The following is a 23,455-nucleotide window of genomic DNA, read 5'->3' on the forward strand; positions in this document are numbered from 1 at the left end:
CAAATTAAACAATCTTTTAGTACATACCAATTCTTACCAAAAGGGCTTTCAGTTTCAATTTCAAGTGACATTTTCAAGGTTGGGATAAATTCATAGCCAATTGTTCCAAGATTTAAGAAAAGGACTTTTACACATTCCACTAAAATTATTTACTTTAAAAGGTTAAAATATTATCTGGCACTCTGGAGGTAAAAATGCAGCGTCGCTGGCTTCAAACATTGACCCGTGGAGGAAAGACCAATGACTTGGTGCAAATGCAACACTGCTTTATGGACTTTGGATGAAGGGCAAAATAATAGGGGTTATATAAATGGAAAAAAAAAAAAAAAAAATATATATATATATATATATATATATATATACTAATTTCACATTTTTTTTGTAATTCCATAGGCAACTCAAAAACAATGTATAAAAGTCCCTTTCAATTTCAAAATATATATTTTATTTTCTTTCTATTTTTTTTACTTGCACTTAAAGCTCGCTCTGCCCCTACACAGTGCATTATACAAAATAATATATTATGTGCAAGATCACTGGCAACAAAACCACACAGTGCAGGGGTTGACGCACAATATGCAAAAGTTTCTTTTTCTTTTTTTTTAACAAAATATTCTTCAGCATTTTTAAAACAAGCCACGTCCTTAGCGTGACTTTTACATTCAGTGTTATTACTAAAAATACTTTATCTGCAGGTTTGAAACATTCCTGCATAAATGTACAATATGCTACAACATTTTATACATTTCATTATTTACATGGCTCCGTTACACATCAATACTCATCAGCTTTGTTTTGTCATCTTTAAGATAGCTATTAACATCACGTTCTGCGAGAGAGGTAGTTTCCACCACACTCATTACGAAGTGGGAAGGGGTGCTTCATCATATCCACAGTTGAAAGAGCAACATTGTCTGAAACTTTTGAACACAAATGAACAGCAGTGCAAGAATAACAATTGAGAAAGGGCAGTGTGTGTATAATGTCATCTGCTTGCCTTCTCATAAAACAATGTAAACATGTCCTCACTGGACTTGCGCCCTATTTCTCTGTTCCCCCATGCCGTAATACACACATTTCATAACAATGCTTGTATCAAAACAACCACAGAGCAAATAAGGCTATGAGACGAGACCACAGAAAACATCTGTCCCATGTTCTCGCATTATAACCCTCCTCCGCATATTTGCTCTTTGATCATTCCAAAAGTACAGAGTTAAAAGGAGACAAAAAAAAGATTTCAACCAGAACCTTGATATACACTAATGCCTTACCTGATGTTTTATGGCACTTGTAACCAAAAGTTAAAGGGGGGGTTGCCCAACAGAAAATTGCTGATTTCTTAGCTTTGGTAAACATTAAAAATCACACTTAGTTTTCTAAGCTATAACACAAGGGATGTAAAAACAAAACTTTAATGCTGCAATAGAGCTTGTGAACCTTCGTGAATTTCAACACCTATAGTGCAATGCGCACAGCGCCATTAAAAAATAAAGTACAGGTGTTGAAATACAAGGTCCCTTGTGCCACCTCATTATGCTTGAGGTTAGTTAAATGACCTATGTTGACTTAAGCTTGTTCCCCTTCGTATCCTGTTCACTTAAGTCTCCCTGCAGAACGAAGTCAAGTGGCTTTTGCTTCCCAAAAAGCAAAATAAAAAGATACCTGGAAACGCAGTATGCAATATAACGCTACAAATGCTGCTGTGCTTAGCACCAAGAGGTTTCTGACACTCTCTGCATGATTAAAACTCAAGCCGAGAGTATGCGTCACACCTCAGCAAGCAAAAAACTATGTGAGGAAATTGTGGGAATTTTGTCTACTCTGGTTGAGAAGAAAAAAACACTATCTCAAACAGCCATCACAAAGAAAAAAGAACAAAACAAAACGGGAGCATAACAGAGCAATGAGTTATTAAGGAGGACATCCAGTTTATCATTTGTCATGGCATACGGCTTCACTAAAAGTTCTCGACCTCCCCTTAAGGCTACAGCAACGTAATAACGATTGAAGCGGTTTGCTTAAAAAAAATTAGGTGATGAACATCAGGAGAAACATCTGTCTGCCAAATTGTCACCAGCTTATTAAGATGCAAATCTAAAAATAGTTGTAAAATATCTTACGCAGCTGGAGCATTCAAGAGGAGGGTGAGATGCCCAAGCAGAGCCTTCGTTCATATATTGGCTTAAGAGAGCAGCAGCGAGTGACCTTCTTAGGCCTGAACCTTCAGGAGGCTCTTTAACTGAAAGGTCATCTCACGATGATCGCAAGCACCCATCGGAAGAGACACCCAGTGACTCGGGGGCTTGGGTAGCACACTCGGGGATGGGGGCTCACTAAACTTGGCTCCAGCATAGTTCTGACCACACTGAGCTGACAAAAGTTTGTTCAGATGGGACATGGTACCCTCCCAATTCTGATCATAAGGTGTGGCAAAATGAACGGAGGCATTTTTCTTGTCTACAAAAGCGGCCTGCCGTGCCTCAGGAGACCAAGAATAGCCGGTGCCCTTCTCACCCCTGCGATGGCTGTGGTGATGGGCTACCCCTAAGGCTCCTGAGGCGGCGGCATGCACCACTCCATTCTGGTCTCGACTTCTCTGCTTGCCCCTGCCAATCTGGTGGCTCTTCTTGGGCGCTGGGCGATCTGGAATGTTGTATCTTTCACCACCTCCCATACTGCTTTGATTGGATGTCACCTATCAGAAGACAAAGAACTTGTTTAATGAAAGAAAAACATGTACATATTTGAATTACAAAGGCTAAAATCTGCAAACCGGTTTGAAAACAAGCCTAAAATAATTATTAAGCGTCCCTTGCTGCAGGAAGACAATAACAAAGGGCTACGTGCAGCGCGAGACATCCAGCGCGCCCCGCCCAACCCCCACTCGCTTCCTGCTCACCTCTCTATTGTAGAAAAGTTGAGTGCGTGGTTCTCTTCACTTTTTAATTTCTCTTCACCAATCGGGCTCCAGGTCCTCAAAGTAGTCGATCTACTTTTCGCTGCACATATATGTCCAGCAAGATCTGAAGTTTTCATGTGCCAATGAGCGTTGTTTTTTCGTGTGACCGAGCTGAACATGAATTCACCTCGGCGCACGGTGCTCTAGAAGCCGTGAATCTAACAAAAGAAACAATATAATTTCCTAAATGCTTTCGTTTTAAAAAATATTTGGTAACACTTATTTTTATATTTTTCACGAATATTGCGCCATTAACTAAACTATTTGTTAGTGTAAAACAATGAGTAAAAATAAGTTAGGGTCAAACCAAATGTTATATAATTTGTAATTTAAGCAATTATATATTTAAACCTCGGATATTACGAAATATTTTGTGAATATGGTATTACATAAACAACATCTAATCTTCCTCCATTGTGTGCAAAAAAAAAAAGTTAAATTTCCAGTTAACTTAGTTCGATATTCCAGGTAATCTCCATAATGTTTTACTAATAAACTTGGGTTTCAAATAATATAAACAAGGGTATTAGGTCATGTTTTCTGGACCCGTACCAAAACAAAGACTCTCTCGCTCAACATGGCGTCAATACTGTCGACGACTCCCTATGGCTTTAACTCAGTAGAAAACAACTTACCGACTTCCTCAGGCTTCGATGGAATAAGACCTTCGTCTTCCCTTTTGTCTAGTCTGTCAGCTGTAGCTGATAAAGGAGAAATTGTTTCCCGATATGCGAATCTTTGTTCAAATCCGGGGCTACAGCGGAATGGTATTACTCTCCTTCTCCACTTTGTCTCCGTCTAACAACAAAATGGAGCCTCAACAAAACCTAAGTAGTTTCGGGCTGTGTTGTGCTGACCAATCAGGGAGCAGCACTTGCCGACGTGTGACCAATAGGAGCGAGGAACACGCCTGTTGCCATCCTTCCTGCGTCACTGAACGTTATACGTGTTTGTGGGGAATTTTGGGTTTTTTTCCGAGTTGCTGTTAACAATAACTCAAAGGCATATAAAATGATCACATGGTTTCTTCCGGTCGGTTTAAGCTCAAAACGCAAACACTTAAACATTTACCTAGTAATAAATGCCCATGGCATAACATCGAAGGGCGCAACTGCTATACATTTAGGCCTATGTAACTTGTGTAAAATTCTGTTAGCAACGGAACAGGCTTTAAAAGTACAAATGGCTTAAAAATAATTATCCGAAAATAATTAGGAGTGTGTCGAGATGCTGTTGAATCCATCTTATATTAATAACCCAATAAAACATTATCACAATCAGAGGAAAGGTGTGAATGGGATAAAGGAAATAGGCCAAGTTTGTCTTGAAAACCAAGAAGAAACGTGACACACCTTTAAGAAGTATCACACACCACCTGCTGGCATGTGACAACCTGTGAAGTGGTTTCTTCTGCCAATGACAATGGGAGGAAAAGTGTTTGAAAAGCTACAGATAAAGGTGTTATTGTGGGGGTGTAGTATCTTCATAAATCAATGAATGGGCTCAGAGGAGGCATATGGGCCATATGGTGTTCTTGAAGCAAAATGTCTGCTTAGATTGTTTATGGCACTCTAACTCTGAGAATGTGTTAAGTTGAACAGCTGTTAGAAGACAGATAAATATTCCATTTATCAGACCAAATTTAAACCTTCTCTGCCCGTTAACCTGTTTCCAACCTTGTTTTATCTTAACAGCTCAAGGTTAATTAAACTGAAACGATTTAAACTAGACTTATACCAGACAAAATATTATATAAAATATTTAACTTATGTTAGACATCTGTTGTTTGACATATTTTAAGATAACGTTTTATTTGTGTTTTATTGACACACAAAACTAGGTTTTGAAGCATGAATTAAATGTTTTAGGTGAACTACTACATTATCTAGACTTGAATTGCGATGTCCCATAAAACAGCTGTGACAATAACACTGTTTAGAGAATGTTAATTCAAAAAAATGAGAAAAACTGTAACTAACTTCTAAAAACTTTTACTGTTCCTCATCTGTAGATTAAATAGGCCAGTTCCTGCTTATCCCTTAAGCAAACCTGTTGCATAATGTAGTGCTTGTTTGCCTGTTTAATCAAAATCTGTATTTGGGGACAGAAGTGCACACCCTCTGCATGCAGCCTTGGTTTAGAGCTTTCCAGGGGAGCTTGGCCTAAGTTTGTGTCCTATGTTTGGAAACTATGTTAGGTGGGAGGCTCTTGTCGGTCACACGCAATTGAGAAGAGGTCAAGTGACCAAATTTGACAGTGTTCTACATCTACATGTACACAAGAAGCAAAACATGCTTTTAAAATTTCGTTACACCCAAAATAATTTTTTTTTTAAGTATATGCATATCTATATGTTAAAGAGCTATATTATGCTATATGTCAATGTATTTATAGATGAATACATATATTATATGATAGATAGATAGATAGATAGATAGATAGATAGATAGATAGATAGATAGATAGATAGAACTTTCTACACATTTTCAGACTTGAGCCAATTAGAAGAACTTCACAAGCGCCACCTGTTGTTTAAAAATAGCACTACAGTCAACATGTTACAGAGTTTGAGAAAATATAATTTTAAAGATATTACTAACATTTATTACTGGTCTGGATATCGATGACAGGAAGATATAAATTTTTCAGTATGTATGGATATTGTTGGGTTACAATTGCCCCAGAATAAAGCATCAACATACGTATTTATTTATTGATTAGCCTACTGGGAGCTCAAAATAATAAAGATAAAAACTCAAAAAGCCTTGTTTTTTTTTTACAGCTCCTCACAAAAATCACTTCTCAGCCAAACCCTTTCAGAGAATAAGCAATTACAGGGATGAAAATGTATAAAAAATTGGGGACAGCTGCAGTGAGAGGTAACCGATATTTCCCTCCACCATCTGCTCTTCATAACAAGAGTAAATTAGAGTGAAATAGGTCAGCAACAAGATGAGGAAGATGTGCTTAAGAGAATTGTTTCACCTTTTTTTTTACACTATTGTCATCTTGTGGTGATGAAACATTTATAAACATTTAAGAACACTGAGACACAATTGTGTCTGAGGTGGCATGCAGCTAATATGCTTTGAGATGTATATGTGGGAGAATAAAAACTTTTTTGTAAGGAAAGGATTAATAAAATGATGTGGATAGAGGGGAGAACACCATGAGGAAGTTGTGGTAAAGATAAATATTTCAATATTTATTGTGTATATGTCATCTTGTGGTTCCTCTTTGAGTGTGAGTTTTCATCTCAGAGAAAAAAACAGCTTTGGTACTTTCCATCTGTTGCTTTTCTGTCCCCAATAATGTGTCCTCGTTACTTCAGTCTCTAATCACCTGCATCTCTGCTCATTAAAAAAAGAATACAGCACAGTTTGTGCTATAACAGTGTAATACTGAAATTTTGGTTCTCTCTTTCTCTCTGGATGGGGGGGTATGCTCTCCTGCTGAAATCAGAGGCTTGAGATTTGTGAGAGACAGTATCTCCTAACAGCAGACAATTTTACCAACAGCAAAAAACGAAGGTAAGAACCAGTTCATTAATCAATATGTATACTATGCTAAAATCCTGTGTGAACTGAAACAACTCCGGGTAGAATAATGAACAGCAGTTTTTTCTTGCCATATTTGTAAGACATATAGTATAGTGTGTTATTAATTGTCAAGTATGTTATTATGAATTCTTGTATTTCACTTGTGAGTGTGAAAGTGCTTTAACCTGAGGGCATTTTTGTGAATCTTACACTCTATTGCATACAGTATGATTAAGTTTTCAGATAACAGCTTCTGAAAGCAAATTTTTTTTTGAACAGCCCTTGTTCAGTTGAAAACAACTGGCACTTTTTGTTCTATGACTCTCTTTGACCCTCAATGAGCCACCAAGGGTGAAAATGGTTAGGAAAAATACATGGGGAAGGAATATTGGGAGGAACCAAGACTCTTTAGGGGAAAGCCCTATTAGAGAAGTGACTTTAACCAAAAAATAAACATAAAAATTTCCTGAAATTTTAAACAACATTGAGACACACAGAGATAGCATGGAGCTAATACACCTTGGATATGCAGGAGGGTAAAAATAATGATATTAGTGCTTCTTGTAAGGGAAGGATTGTTGAAGAAGGGAACAATGAAAATAACCTCTGTGTAGTGAGCAGGCTGTTTAATTGTACTAATTACCAAACTAAACTGAGCAGTCTTTATTCTATACTAGATAAAATAATGTGTTACCTGGGCTTTGGAACACAATAACATATAGAAAAAAAAATCTCTAGTGGATACTAGTAGACATACAAACTATTTGTCAATCCTTCTCTTGTAATGATCTTGTGTCATCTTTTGCCCAGCAGGGGGCATTATCTTACGTTATCTAATCTATTGAACAGCTTAGGTCCGTGGCCAGTAGTTTATATTCAAAAATGACTATATTAGACCTGCTGGAAAAACTGATTATTTCATATTAAAGATGACATCACCTCTCTTCCAAATCTAAGCCATGCAATCGGAATAATGCAGTTTTATTTATAGAATGCATTAGCCTAATAAAAGGTTGCTTGGAGACATGTGAATGAGACTTTAAATGAGTTTTGTGAGTGTGGTTTATCTCTCTTAATCATGTCATATTCAGAACTTCAGATTCAGATCTTTTTTCTATTTTTTCTATTGGCAGTAGACACATGAGGCATATGAATAAATGTGTCTGTGTGTGTGTGTTTTAAACATTTGTCATTTATTTTTAACAGACCATTTCTGTTCTGGGTAAAATGGAGACCAGATTGGCACAAAAACAAGAAGCTACAACTGCGCTTTATTTAAATGAAAGTGCACCAAACATTACAACCACAGGTATTATTTCTCAGAAAGATTTTCTGTGACCATGACATGTCTTTTCAAGGTTTGTTGTGATGATTGTACTAGTTTTCAAATGTAAACATTAAAAAATAAAACCATAAATAAAAATAATACTATACCTTGCAAAAGTCTAGCAAGATTTATTAAAAACTAAACCAATTATTTTATTCCACAAGAAAGCATTGATCAAAAGCGAAAGTAAAAACTAATAAAATTTTATAAAAATTAAATGCTGTTCCATCAAAGAATTCCAAAACAAATGTATCACAGTTTAAAAAAAAAACAGTTAAGAAGTTTTCACTGATAAATGATAACTGTTTCCTTTCTCACTGGAGGAACGGCTGCTGAAAATTTAGCTCCATCACAAGAATAAATTACATTTTAAAATATATTAGAATAGTTATTTTAAATTTTAATAATATTTCTCAATATTATTACTTTTTTTTTTACTGTACTTCTGATCAAATAAATGCAGCCTTTTTGAAAATTTCTTTTGAAAACACTAAAAACCATACCGACTCCAAACTTTTGAATAGTATTTAATTTTTTTTTTAATTAAAATATAAATTAAAAACATTAAAACATTTTGAATATTCTTAGAAATTATATTAAAATGTGATTATTTTGAATCATTTTGAACCTGTACTGTTACAGATGCAAACTTGTGCAACAGCCTCCAGTGTTACATGGTCCTGACCCCACCAGAGAAGAAAGCTATTGGCACAATCTGTTTGCTAGCTGGCCCTGTGACATTCCTGGAGAACGTTTTGGTCCTGTTGTTCATTGCAAGCTCTGCCACTCTGCGCAGACGGCCATCGTACCTGTTCATCAGCAGCTTGGCACTGGCCGACACCTTTGCCAGCTGTTTCTTTACCATCAGTTTTCTAGATTTCCATCTTTATAGTCAGAACGACGGCCCTAATATCTATCTGTTCAAGCTGGGTGGTGTCACAATGGCGTTCACAGGCTCTGTGGGAAGCCTGTTGCTGACAGCGCTGGACCGTTATCTCTGCATCTACCAGGCTTCCAATTACAAGGTGCTACTGACCCACGCTAGAGCCAAGCTGGCTATTGTATTATTATGGTGTGTCACAATTATAATTTCATTTCTTCCTCTGATGGGTTGGAGGTGCACCACCAAGTTTGATCCTCCTTGCTCCCATCTCTTCCCTTATGTGGATCGTCACTACCTGGCCTTGTGGACGGGCCTACAATTTGTGGTGCTCTTTCTTATCATAGTGGCTTACGTTCTCATCCTGTGGAAAGCAAATCGCCATGAAACAGCTATGGGTGGACCAAAGTTGGGGAGGCCCAGCGTGAAAGGACAGGCACGAATGCGAATAGACATTCAGCTCGCACGTACCTTCAGTCTGATCCTCCTAATCCTTGCTGTTTGTTGGCTGCCTGTCCTGTCCTTTATGATGGTGGATGTCACAGTGACCCTTACGAACAAACAACAGCGAATGTTCGCTTTCTGTAGCACGCTCTGTCTAGTTAACTCGTGCGTAAACCCGCTTCTATACGCTCTATGCTGCAAAGAGCTGAGAGGAGAAGCGTTTGCATTGTTAGCATGTTGCAAAGCATGCAGGGAACGTACTTTGGAAAACATTCTGGGCCAAAGAAATGAAAATGGTTCTGGCATTAGCAAAAAGAGCAAAGATCAGGCTGTTAGTGAGAGTTACCCAGATACTATTTCTGAAAGCGTAGACAAGCAGTAAAACAGCATATAAATATTATTTAAAGTCCTATTCGTATTAGCGGGCCAGTGGCACTTAAGAGGTTAATGATTCGCCAACTTTTTAATCCATTTGAAGTACATCACAAAATTTAGTTCTTCGGGATTAGATTTTAGGTTAGCATTCATTGTATTAATACTGTAGAATGCAGAAAATGTTGTTTTGTCATAAGAATACAGGCTATAAAATAAACAGCATTAAAAATGTGGGAAATATGAAAATATCAAATGAAGAAGGTTTGCATACTAACAAGAACTTAAGAACTTTAACGCATTGAATTGTACTGCTTGAATTTACTCATTATAAATTGTATTTTGTATGTATTTAGAAGGAGAAACGAGGATAATTTATTATACACTTTAAGAAAGACATTAGCTATTAGCTATTATTTTGTAAACAGGATGTGCCAAAAATGCTTTGAAAGTGTATTTTAAAAGTGTCTAAAATATTTAGTTTTTTAGGAACATACAATAGGTCTGTTGTGAATAGGTGGCTATGTGATCAGCTGTCCATGTAAAATGCTGTTTCTCTAAGCACCTTTCTGCAGTGAAATAAAACCTGTAAAGACACTCAAAACAACTGACTCAACTGCTACATTTTGACCCAAGCTTAAAAGACGCCAAAACATATATAGATTACACTGTGAAAATTGATGACTGTTACACTGTTTTGCTTCACCTTTTCAATAGATTGTACATTATGCTGTACCTTTACTTCATTATGAAGAGTAATTGTTATGATACAGTAAGTATATGTTGGAAAAAGCGCTATAAATGCAAAGTGCTATATAACTGATGTTATATTAACTTCTTATCTTGTATTAACTTTAATTTGAAGAGAAGTTTTAATGCATTATTGTATGTTAAACAGTACTATATAAAATGCTGTATGTCATAACTATAAAAGTACTGCTACATTGTTTAAGAAATGCATACTTAAACTTTTATTGTCATCAATAAAAACACATTTTCTGGATATCAACCCTCAGTTTATTTAAATAGCTTTGTTTGAGGAGCGCTATATTGTTTTAGACTCATTTATGAAAACTGCATTTATATATATATATATATATATATATATATATATATATATATATATATATATATATATATATATATATATATATATATATATATATATATATATGGTATATGTGTGTGTGTGTCTCAATTAGGCCTACATTGTTTTTCATTTTATATTATTTTCATTGGATCGGGTCAAAATTGACAAAAATTGGTATATGATAGTGTTTGATATTCATATGTCAAAAGTCAAAAGTATGCAATAACCCCAAACTGTGTGTCGCTGGTATGTAGGTGGTGAAGAGACAGAAAATGAATGATTCCTTGTGAGTTGAAAGACTGCTTTGAAAGCTAACACAAATAGATACCAGAATGCAAATCCTTCAGAAAAATGGCCATTGGTCTAAAAAATATTGCGCTCAATAAATGTTGATCAGAGTAATATGACTGTAAGGGACCAATCAGGATTAAGCTGCTGGAGGAGTGGGCATCTGAGATCAAAGCTTCTCAAATTAAAGGATTTGTTTCTAAGAGTTATGAAATACTGATCTACAAGGAGTTAAGGCAAATTCAAATAGTTCAGTTTGCTTGTAAAAATAATGTATTAGGATTTTTTTTTTATACAGTATTAATACAAAAGGTTACATTTTTCATTTATAATGTATTTCTATGATTTATTTAGCTATTTAATAGATACACATAAGATAGATAATTATCGTATATGGAAACTTAATTTAATATTATTATAGTAATAATGTTATAATGTTAATTTATAGTAAATGTATTTTATATTCAAATAGCCTGCACATCAACGTCGGCGAAAGAGGCCCGTTTATACAGGAAAAGTGAAACAATGGCAAGCATAAACCTGAGTAAGTATAACTATCACTTTCATTATTTATAATCGTTGTGATTTGATTTGGACCAACACATCACTGGAAGCAATGTTAAAAAGAGGGCATCAGTATAGACCTGTAATCACAGGTTGGGACGATTACTATCTTAGTAGATTTACTAATAAATTAAACATTTTTATCATATGTCTTATATTTATGCATGTTTGTTTTGCATCGCGTGTATATATTTTTTGCTTAGTAACGAATTAAATATGATTTAATGTGACTGGGGGAAAGACAAACCTGTTTATAATATGAACCCCCCTCTTCGCGAATGGTACTGTCCTCGGCTACGCCGTTTTAGCATTTTTGCTACAAATCAGACACTTGGTGTTTAAACCGGTGTGCGATCAGAGGGGGAGTCACCAAGATCCTGCGAAGCTCAATAAAAACCCCGTAAAAGTCAATTTAGAAAGAGAATTCGACGTGTTTTAATTTTGAAAAGGTGTTGTTTTATTGTCTTATTAATTCAGCGATCATGGCTTGTGGCGCGACGTTGAAACGATCGATGGAGTTTGAGGCCCTTCTCAGCCCGCAGTCCCCCAAGCGGAGGAGGTGCAATCCTCTACCGGGGACTCCGACTACTCCTTCCCCGCAGAGGTGCAGTCTTCGCCCGTCAACAGAGAGCCCGGCACACTCGATGTCGCCCCAGTCTATGGGTGGAGAACACAGGCTAACTCCAGGTGAGGAGAATGCTTGATTCTCGCCATTTAACGTCGGTTTGTTTAAAGTGGAGGAGGGGAATGGGTGGCTGTTTAATCTCAGCTAACCAGCTAACATTCGAATTTCGCCAGTCCGTTAATTTAATTCCCCCTTACGCTGTTTTGCGTAATGATTTGAATGTGTTATTGTGTTTCTTGGTGGACGGTATAGTAGTGGGCTTGGGCTGTAACGTTAGTTAGTTAATTCGTCTGGATGAATCGCTGTTTTGAGCTCGGCTATCTAGGCTGAAAGCGGCCGCAGAGCTTCATTTAACTCCCATGGCTTAGTGTGAACACACGCATACACAGTCATCGACCATTACTACCGAACAATACACATGACAAAGTCTATCTACTAACGCCTAGCTCTGGCCTGGATGGTTAACGTTCATCTCTGTGTTCAGCCAGTTAGTTTATCAGCAGGATTGAACCAGCATGTCCAAACAAAGAAAGGTGGATATGTGTGCGAGGGTGCAGTAGCATTATTTCATTTTGATTGAACAGTCTTGTTTAACAAAAAACGTAAGTGTTAATTATATGTGTGTAAAAGAAGCTAATAGGTTAATTTAACATTGCTTATTTATTTAACGTCGTGTGTTTTTCTTATTATAGCCTGTAATACTTGCACTACTATTATAGATACAATTTATGGACCCTTGATGAACCGGCACAAACCCTTCTGTTTGGCGCTTGTAAAACGGTCACAGCTTTTATCACGTTAAAAAAGACGCCACAATTAGTCCCCTTGGAATTATAAGGTTCTATCTGCGTTCTGAACAGTTTTGAGATATTGAGCTTCAAAGTTTTTGTGTTCCATAGACTTCTGTAGATAGAACCTTTTTGTTTTTTCAGTAAAAGGTCCCAAAATGTACACAACTTAAAAAAAACATCACATAATGTAAATAAGTTGTCACAGAATAAGAATATGTGAATAACTAAATTCTGACAAAAATGTCAGATAGAACCTTATAATTCCGATTAGTAAAATTTGGGTGAAATGAATAACACTGGTAAAATTAGACGCAAACACTAGCGCTTTGCCTTTGTGCTCTACCATAATCGATCATTTCTTAAATGTAGGTGCTGAGGTTCAGCTCTCACATCTGTAGGATTTGCAGTGGTATTATAGAAAATTGATGTTTTAGTTGAATAGATTTTTCAGACTCCCATTCCATTAGCAATTGTTCTAGTATGTTTGCTAAAGGAATTAAAATACTTTGAGCCAAACATGATAAAACTAATCACTTGTGATTCAGATTTAAGGCCTGTACATACCAAAACAAATTTGGTGAGATTAAATCTGTCATCGAATCCATTTTTATTAAAAGAGAGGACTATTGAATTATTTTTCATCAAAATGCAAAGAAAACTGTCCTAGCAATAAGATCTTCTCTTTTTTGTTACATGACCAGAGCAGAACTATAGGTGCATTCACACCATGTCTTGATGAGATTCTGACTTCTTAAAATAAAAATCGTTTACGTATTTGTAGAACTCATGATTATGAGAATTACTATTTTTCTATGAGCTCTGACCACTTTACCACATAACCGCTGCAGATTAATTTGTGAACTGATTATGGCATTAATAGGGTTTCTATAGAAACACAATTCTGATTCCAAGGAGTAAACTTCTCGGAGTAGAACGTCAGAATGTCAATTGGTTAAAAATCACAGCAGAAACCGAAAATTCAAAACTAGTATTTGACTTTCTTCTCTGTTACAAATGAATTAGAAGCTGTTTTTTTTCTATACCAGGGTAACCACTGTATTTAAGTTTATCTGTAAGCCAAAGCTAATTTCTTATTGGTCGAGAACGGACTATCTAATGTGAAAATGGGGCCAAATTTTTGTGCAAAATGTTTGTTGGTGTGAACCGATCTTAATTCATTAATCAGTCTGATTCATAAGTGTTTTTACTGCTTATTTCCCCTCGTACCCTAGCATGTTTTTTTTTTAAGACTATCAAAATGGTATTGTAGTAACCTGTGTGAATACATTAAGCAGGTTAATGGGATGTTAGTATGCCAAGTTAGCTGGTGAACCTGTTATTGGTATTATGATATGGTAAAATAATTGTTTAGCGACAAGAATAATCTTTTACATTGTTACTATAATCTTTTACAGTTAGCTCACAAGAAATTGTTCATTCAGTTTTGTTTTCATTGTGTGATTTGTGAGACATAATTGTTAAATTAGTAGTTGTTTTTACAAAGTTCGGTGACATGCATCATAGTGTGAGTTTTGTAGGATTTAGAGCTGAAACAACTAATCGATTAAAATCGATTATTAAAATAGTTGTCAACTAATTTATTCATTGATTAGTTGCTAAATAACTTTTATTTGCCGTAAGTGGCTCATTTCGTGCATATTTCAAATCTGCGGTGACCAAAGTGTGGCAGTAATGAGCCACCGGAGGTTTTACTCAGCCAGTACAGCAGGAGAAGTAGCGAATAGCCAATTGCTTCGTTTTATGTCACCCACTTCCCGAACAGGGTCTCTGCAGTATTCAGCGGGACGTGGGAGTACTTTACTTTAAGCCTTCATAAGAGAAGAGTAACCTGTAAACTCTGCATTACTGAACTGTTTAAGGGGCCGTTCACATAAGTTAATATTTCCAATGTAGGCGCGCGGTATGCCCGCTCATAATGGAAGCGATGCGGTCGCAACGCGCCCGTTTTTCCAGGTGTGTCCGCACCGCATCGAGTTAAAAACATCTCAACTTTTCAGAGAGCCGCAAGCACACCGCGGGTGCGATTTTTAGAGCTGCAAATCCATTTATCCTTTGCTAAGCAACCATGATGTGCTCTCTCCATGAAGACCAGGAAATTTCAGCAAAGGCAGACGCCTGAGGGGCGCAACTGCCCGAGCGCTTTGGAAAGAAGGAGAAAGCGGCGCGCCTAGCGTTTTCCACACGTTTTTAGGCGTGATATGTGAACGGCCCCTAAGACTTTTATTTGTGCAGATTCTCCAGTACAATGTTGTTTGCAAATGTTTAGTTGTAAAAGCTGATAACATTGCTTTTTAACAGTTAACATTTAAAGCTTTACAAACATGTTCTGTGATCAGTTTGTCGTTTACCAGTTCATAATTCAGTCTTGCAGCCTGAATGAGAGAGGTAAATGTTTAAATATTTGAAATGCACTTTTTTTTCCCCCTAAGTATTCACTGCTCTTTTTCACACAGCAGTTTTTTTGTCCAATTTTTTTTTTCTGGACAACCTTCTGATGGATTTTACTTTAAAATGTGAGTTCCATTCAGGTTTCATGCCATTGGCACTTTTTTCGAAGGATTGTTTACAATTTCACAGCATAAGCTATAAAGCTGTTTCCCAGTAAATAATAAAATGCAATGTACTGCAATTTTATTCTGTTTTATCCTTCTTCGTGAAAATATGTTCTGAAAGATTCCTTAAGCTTTGTTCAGGATGTTAAACTACTTTAGGAGCTCTAAGGACTGCCATGGTGAAAACATTATTTGAAACCTCCTTGTGAAATTTGCTATGGGTCAGTGTTTTGATTGCAGAAGAGTTCGACAAAGGATTACTAACACATAGTAAAACAAAACTCCAGGTATATTTTTGATGAGGATATGACAATGCAAAATGGTTAAAATATCTTAAAAATCTATGCTGAATGATGAAGACCCTTTATTAATTTACTTGGGGGGAAAAAATGGGCAAAACTAAAATATAAGTACATAAACTGATTAATCGTAAAAAAATCGACAGATTAATCGATTATCAAAATAAACGTTAGTTGCAGCTAGGGCTGAAACGATTCCTCGAGTAACTCGATTAGAAAAATTGATCGAGGCAAATTCCTCTGCCTCAGCCTCTTTTAATTTATTTTAAATCGCACGTCAGGTTCTTTCGCAATGTTTTTTTTTAATGTGACACAACGCGTTTACGTCACCCACAAAGCGGAAGGAGACACAAGCGCTGCGTCCGAAATCGCATACTGCAAGGAGTCAGCAGTGTTTTGATTTGAGGGCGCGGGCAAATGTAAAGAGACCGTCGTGGCGTGTGTCCATTGCAAGATAGAGCTGGCATACCACAACTAGGGCCCTGTGATTTCCGCGATGCAGAAAACGTGGAGGGAATTGTGGAATCCAGTCATAAAAACGGAATTTACAGTTGAACGCGTGACGCTCACGGCAATTTCAGCGTCTGCTATCTCCACTAGGATGTGAACACATGAACAACATCTCCAGAACTGCTCTGACAGTCACTTCATGAGCATTTGACCGTTTGATTTGAGTAAAACTAGAGTCACATCACATACACAGAGCTGTAAAGGTACTTCAACCCGTCAAAATAAAAGTCCGGTTAAAGACATAGCCTACCACTAAAAAAATAAATAAATCAAACATTATAATTTATTTTAAAGGTTTAATCACACAACATTTCTTCCATGTTTTATTTTTAATAGTAAATCCCCTTTGTTTACCAAAAAGTTAAGTTAAAAGATAAATTAAATTAGTAGTTAAAAGATAAATTAAATTAATGTTTTATGTGTTTAATGTGCATCTCAGAAAATGCTTTATTTAAAACCCCAACTGAATGGCACTTAATTCATCTGTCAACTTTATTGTCATTGTTCACAGTACAAGTACAGACCGAGAAACAATGGGCAATAATTGTTTATTTTTGATGTATGCATTGCATTCTATGCATTTAAAAAATAAGTAAAAAAAATTATAAAAAAGGAAACTTAGTTGTTCATTTTAAGAGGCCTGTGACGGTCACGGAGGAACCACACGTTCAACATGGACGATAATACGCACAAACACACACAGAGACTGTTTGGTGATACAAGAGTTTATTGTAATTATTGATCAGAGAGTGAATAAAATACCTGCAACCCTCAGGCCACACTCTTCACTGCAGAAACAAACACAGACTACCTTCCATTACAAAGACATTCAGATTTATACTGGTGGCCAGCACCATTACCACATGTGGAGGGACAAACTCGCAGAAAACACTTTACACATGTTCCCTAAATATACAGAGTCTGAAAGAAACATATTGGCATGATGTTCTACTTAATAAATCTACTTTGATGTTATTAATTCGTTCACATGAAACCCCCACGCTCAATTAATATATGGTGGATTCCCTCCCTAAGCGGAACCAATAATTCCTGCCATTGTTTCTTACCAGGACTCTAAAAATCACGGGACAAACGCTACACGGGAACAATACACATAGTTTACAGGTATTTCATTCACTCTCTGATCAATAATTACAATAAACTCTTGTATCACCAAACAGTCTCGGTGTGTGTTTGTGCGTATGTGTGCGTATTAACGTCCATGTTGAACGTGCAGTCCCTCCGTGACCGTCACAAGACCCAGGAGTCTTATTTTATCTTGCATAATTAATATTGCACTTTAAGCAAAAACTCATTTTATCCGATTACTCGATTAATCGATGGAATTTTTGGTAGAATACTCGATTACTAAAATATTCGATAGCTACAGCCCTAGTTGCAGCCCTTGTAGGATTTCTATTCAAGTGCCATTTAGAGTACACATTTTATGCCAGTGCAATTGCTTTGGTGTCCTAGTGGGGATGGAATCTTGCATGACACTGGCTAGACAAACATTGTGAAACATTTTTAGAGAGCTTATTCTGTTCTCAAGTCTGCCCATCAGTGCCTGATTGAAATGGCAAAGAATGTAACTGCCCTTAAACACTTTAAACACTTTGGTGTTTGATAGTCTTTCCTTTGTGAAACCACATGCCCCCTATTGTTTTCATAGAACCACCCTCATTAACATCCTCATTTAGGTTTATATCTCTAGATGAGCAAATTTGAATCGTATCCATTTATGTCCTCAATCTGCAGCTCACAGGTTCTCTCTTATGGGCCAGTGTCTTGATATTTCAAGCCATGTCTGAGTTGGGTTGCTTTCTTTATCCTGTTTGTGCTGTTCTAACATTAAAATACAAACCTTTTGCTTACTAATAATAACTAACGTAATTGTCTACAACATGCCGAATCTCGAACAAAGCGATTCAAGCTCTATGCAGCAACACACCCAGGGCTTGAACCCCTTAGCTTGTGTTCACTTCCTGCTGGTTTGGGGTTTTTAAATTCCTCCTCAAAGCCCTCGGCAGTGTAGTGAATAAGACGCCTCATCTCTACACCCACTTGCGCTCCCCTCCCCCCAGTCCAGTTCATCCCACACCTCCATTGCGGTCGTATTATCCCTGTTCTGTGCTTTTGGGCCTTGAATCGCTCCCCATCCTTTCTCAGGAAGCCACTGTGATTGATTGCTTGGTTTGACCATATAAGGTTACAGTTGCTAAGTAACCTGTTGGACCTGGTCTCAACATTTGGCAGCATTTGATATAGGCAGAGGGGCTCACCTGTCATTCAAGGGGGCTGGCTTTTGCATCTTTCTGTAACCGTACATACATTTTTTTGCATAATCTAAAAACTTGAATTAGTTTGTACACAAGTGAAATTGATCTCGTTCTCATTCTAATGGCATTCAAAACCTGTTAGACTTTGTACTGCAATGGGGTTGCAACTAATGATTTTTTGATAATTGATTAATCTCCTACTCTATTGCACTCGGTCTGTTTGACACACATGCACGCCTGGCGCTCATTTACTAAAGTTTAACAGAGACTTAAAGGGATAGTTCACCCCAAAATTTAAATTGTAATTTAATTACTCGCCTTAATTTTGTTCCAAACCTATAAGACCTTCATTCACCTTCGAAACCCAAGTTTCCGAGAGCTTTACCATAATTTGTAACTAAGCTGCAAGATGTGCACATGCATGCATCATGGTACTCTTGATAATGGGTGAAGACTGACTTGGAGGAGAATTGTTGAATAAAGTTGTTGTTTTCAACAGTTACGTTGCTGTCTGTGGATGACGGAATGAACATTTTTGGATGAACTCCCCCTATAAGTGAGAGTCAAGTCTTCCTTTCTAGTATTTCCGGATAAGGATACAATCGTAAAATTTAAGTTATGTGCTGAGGAATGCGATTTAAATGATCAGTTTTGTTGTTGACTATTTTCATTATTGATTTTTATTGTTTAGTAGTTGTAGCAAAACAACACTGGATGTCACTCACCCCCAAAAAGCTGAGATGTTTTTCTAAATAACATTTCTTGTGTTTCACAGAAGGGAGTCATACAGATTTGGAATGACAATTTTCATTTTTGGGTGAACACATTCTATTTAGTCTTATTTTTGTATGTTTTGGACTAAAACCATTCAGTCTACATTAGCAATGCTGTTGTCAACAAGTAGCACCTCTATTGTGAGGAAGAACCCTCATTATAAGATTATCTACACTTCATTAGTGAGTCTTTTGCTTCTAAAATACTCCTTTCTAGAGTGAATGCTGGTGTAAAGTTGCGCTTAGCCCCCATAACACCCCTGTACTGGGAACGCAAAGCCTTCCTGTGTTTAAACAAATAAAAACCTATCAGATGAGAGCTACATTGTAAACACAGGAAGTCTCTTCTGCAGTGTTGTGCTTTGTTAGGTTGTAGCCACACTGCTTGCTTTGCTGGAATGCATTTTCATCAAGCTAGAGAAGCTGGCACCCCTTGAGTTTCCCCTTTTTTCATCTAGTTGAAGGCAGATGCTAAAAGAAGGGGAAACTCTTAGCTCCCTGCCCAAGATAAGTGATGCAAGTGTCCTCTGATAAAAGTCTACCCATTTAGCTTTAAATGACCTACATTCAGGAAGTAAAGAAACTCACCCACCAAATAGTCTCCTTTGTGATAAATTAAGACAACCAGAGAAGAAAATCTTTAAAACGTTTAGCTCATGGAAGTCATGCTTGTTTTAAAATTCTCAGTTTTGTCATCCACTGGTGTTAAAGGTTAAGACCGAGGACTAAACTCAACCCAGTTTTTCTAGGAAGAGACTCAGGATGTCCCCGGTTGCATTGCTCCCCTCCGCATTGCAGTCTGTCACCCAGATTCAGTTTCCAGAAATAAGCCTGACCCACCACAAAGCCGAACGGAACTAACCTTAATCCCATTTTCCCTAATATTTGATTGTTAGTGATGATGTCAGTGTACCATTGTGACTGATTGTAAAAGTGAAGTGAAACTTATTTCTTCATACCTTATTTTCGTCATGGGACCTGTTCTGAAAGCAGGATATCCTCTCTACATTGTATGTGCTTGAAGTAATGCCAGTGATTACTGTTGTTCTTCACCACAGATGATTAAACACAAGGAAGTTTATTCCTTGGAAAAGAGGGTATTCCAAAAATACTTAGAGGAAATAACTTTTTTTTTTCATCTCTCTCTTTTTAAGCCCAGTTAGCCTTGTTAACTCTCGATTGTCTGTCTTTGACCCTCACAGAGCAGATCTTTCAGAACATTCGTCAGGAGTACAGCCGCTATCAGAGGCGACGGCAGTTGGAAGGGGCCTTCAACCAGACTGAGCCCTGCAGCTCCACTGATATCCAGAGCTCCAGTCCTGCCCTCACCTCCCCCAGCTCTCCCTCAGGTCAGTTCACTCAAAACATAATGTCCAGTGGTTGCAACCTTGTTCCTGAAGCCCTCCCACCCCCAACACTGCACATTTCGAATTTCTCCTTTGTCTGACGCAACCATGAAACAAAGGAGCTGATAACTGGATCAGTTTATTCGATTAAAGGCAAAATGTGCTTTGTTAGAGGGCTCCCTGACATGATTAAAACCATTGCATTACGGTGCTTAAACTATTTATCAGCCATTATCTTTATACCAGGGGTGCCCAGTTTTGTTCCTGGAGATCTGTAGTTCAGTTCATATCCTACACCTCTCTATAGTTATTAGGGACGCACTGATCCAATACTCAGAATTTGAGATTATGGTGTTCTGAAAAAAAATGGTATCTTGGCATCCCTAATAGTTATTAAATGTTTCTGAATGTTTTAATTGGCTTGCTCATGCATTTGTTTAGGGTTGTAGCTGCACTTCGCAGGAAGGTGTAATGTGCAGTGTGAAGAAAGTGTGCAGAGTTTGTTGCTAGTAAAGTCTGAATGCTGATTTTCACAGGTTTGTGATGCTAGTAAGTTTGAATATGCAGAAATGCAAAAGAGATACGAGTTATGGCATAACCCGGTTGTTATAGCTTGTGAAGCATGAACTGATCTTTTTCAAACATTTTCACCATTAAAAAGGTAGTTTCTCTGTTGCAAACATTATTTTGTTTGTTAGGGTGAGAAACAACTCATGATGACTTACAGTAAAAAAAGTAAAACAATGACATGCCGTTTATTTACTTCAGCTGTGAGCACTTTAAAATCTAACCTTCAGAAATGTACATTCTCTACTCATGATTATGTAAATGGAAATTTTTAAGGTGTAAAAATTGATGCATGCACATTTGTAGAACTTGGCTCAAGTGTTCCTATATTTGTAATTTTTTTTTTTTTATGAATTCTTTTATACAGCAAGGATGCATTAAATTTGTCTTTGTCATTTTTTATCATTTGTTACAAAATATTTTTTAAAATAAATGCTGTTCTTTCTATTTGAACTGTGACCACAAAAATATTACATAAAATTGTTTAACATTTAATCGTAAGAAATGTTACTTGAACAACAAACCAGAATATTAGTGTTTTCTATACATTCAGCTTTCCCATCACAGGAATAAATTACATATCAAAAGTTATTTTCAATTGTAATTTTTTGTAGTATTACTGTTACAGTATTTTGATGGAGTAGTGCCATGGTGAGCATAAGTTTTTACCAAGATGTAAATCTTTTGAACGGAAGTGTAGATATTTTGTCATTTTGAAAATAGTGACATGATGGATTTTAAGATCTGTCTGTATGTATGTTTTTAGGTGCCTCATCATTGAAGAAGGATCAGCCACTGTTCACGCTGAGGCAGGTTGGCTATTTGTGCGAGCGCCTTATCAAAGATCATGAGGAAAAGATGCGCGAAGAGTACGAACAGATACTGAACACAAAGCTTGCAGGTGCAACATTGCAGATTCCACAGCTGTGTATTAGCTTTGATTTCATGCCTTTCTCAGAAGCGAGTAAAATGTGAATTTTTCTTTATTCATTCTCAGGTTTTCTGGTTTTATATCAGTTTATGACTGAATTGTTGTGTTAACATGCTGTTTTTCTTCCTTTTTACCTCAAGAACAATATGAATCCTTTGTGAAATTCACACAGGATCAGATTATGCGAAGATATGGTGCCAGGCCTGCAAGCTGTAAGTATATTAAGTTCCTCTTTTAGCAATCCATTAACATTTTGTCATGTTTCAGTGTAACAACTCCGTTTCACTGATTTCAGTTGTCCAAATTCTGATCATTGTCTTCTCTTTATTTTCAGATGTGTCTTGAAGAACATTATAGATGGTACTAGCCAGCCCTCAGCAGCTGGTTGTTGTAGAACCAGCTCACTTTGTTTCACTTGAAATTTTCTTATACTTTTGATTCTTTTTTTTTTTTTTTTTTTTCTTTAAAATGCTTGGGTGCCATGGTCTATCAACATTTAACTCAATTTATTTTTTTTGCTGAACTGTTACTCACGGCCCAACACCAACGTGCAAACTAGATGCATTCTAAGGAAGTTTAATCTCTAAGAATTTGTGGGAAAAGATGTCAAACTACCGCTGTAAAAAGCTTGGCTGTTGCTATCATTTGTGTATAATGTAATGTGACTGACCTGCAGCAGATATACCAGACTCTTCCTCTATCCTTCTGTCTCTCTCTTTTTATTTTATTTTTTTAACTCTCCAATTTTTATTTTATTTTTTTGGACAAATAAAAGATCTGTGATAAGTCAGGAATTGTATTGATTCGGTTTCTTGTAAATATGGTGTAATATGTTGTATAGGTTTTTGTTCGTTTGAATGTCTATTTAAATTTGGTTCAAAACAACAATTGGATATTCTGTCGTCATATAATGTTGTTCCAAACATCTGACTTTTCTTCTGTGGAACACAAAAAGGAAATTTCAAAGAATATTTTGTTTGGTATTTTCTATGTATTTAATGATGGTGCACTGAAGTTGTTAAACTTCAAAACAAACAAACAAAAAAACCTCCGTAAGTGGCTCAGTCGCTATTTTTAACTGAAAATTAAGAAATTAGTAGTGAATTTATAACTTTAAAAAAGGGCAAAAAATGTTTTGTCCGATTTGTACAAGAAACTTGACTATTAATTGTAGTGGCAATGGCGACCTCTAATGGTCATAAGGAGTTCCACCATTCGCTGCATGTTGTCTTTTCAAATACTGTACATGGTGCAGATTTGTATTTGTTTTGTTTTTTTGTGGTTTGAATATATAT

At 36.7% G+C, this 23,455-nt stretch overlaps 3 protein-coding genes across 3 annotated transcripts; 2 read left to right on the forward strand and 1 right to left on the reverse strand.

Moving 5' to 3' along the window:
• Positions 1-422: 422 nt before the first annotated feature.
• LOC132158644 (proline-rich nuclear receptor coactivator 2-like) lies at positions 423-3,778 on the reverse strand. Its single transcript, XM_059568138.1, has 3 exons — positions 3,598-3,778; positions 2,903-3,120; positions 423-2,698 (listed from the first exon to the last, which is right to left on the reverse strand). The coding sequence occupies exon 3, from the start codon at positions 2,675-2,677 to the stop codon at positions 2,213-2,215; it is 465 nt and encodes a 154-aa protein (XP_059424121.1). The 5' UTR covers positions 2,678-2,698; positions 2,903-3,120; positions 3,598-3,778; the 3' UTR covers positions 423-2,212.
• A 2,496-nt stretch (positions 3,779-6,274) lies between these two features.
• On the forward strand, positions 6,275-10,533 carry LOC132157806 (cannabinoid receptor 2-like). Its single transcript, XM_059567081.1, has 3 exons — positions 6,275-6,492; positions 7,708-7,810; positions 8,471-10,533. Exons 2-3 carry the CDS (start codon positions 7,729-7,731, stop codon positions 9,532-9,534), a joined length of 1,146 nt encoding a protein of 381 aa, XP_059423064.1. The 5' UTR covers positions 6,275-6,492; positions 7,708-7,728; the 3' UTR covers positions 9,535-10,533.
• A 1,275-nt stretch (positions 10,534-11,808) lies between these two features.
• Positions 11,809-22,950, forward strand: LOC132158646 (akirin-1-like). Its single transcript, XM_059568141.1, has 5 exons — positions 11,809-12,153; positions 20,519-20,665; positions 21,996-22,130; positions 22,301-22,372; positions 22,495-22,950. The coding sequence occupies exons 1-5, from the start codon at positions 11,949-11,951 to the stop codon at positions 22,503-22,505; spliced, it is 570 nt and encodes a 189-aa protein (XP_059424124.1). The 5' UTR covers positions 11,809-11,948; the 3' UTR covers positions 22,506-22,950.
• Positions 22,951-23,455: the final 505 nt, after the last annotated feature.

This window comes from Carassius carassius, chromosome 15 (assembly GCF_963082965.1).
Source record: "Carassius carassius chromosome 15, fCarCar2.1, whole genome shotgun sequence".
In the NCBI taxonomy this organism is placed as follows: domain Eukaryota; kingdom Metazoa; phylum Chordata; class Actinopteri; order Cypriniformes; family Cyprinidae; genus Carassius; species Carassius carassius.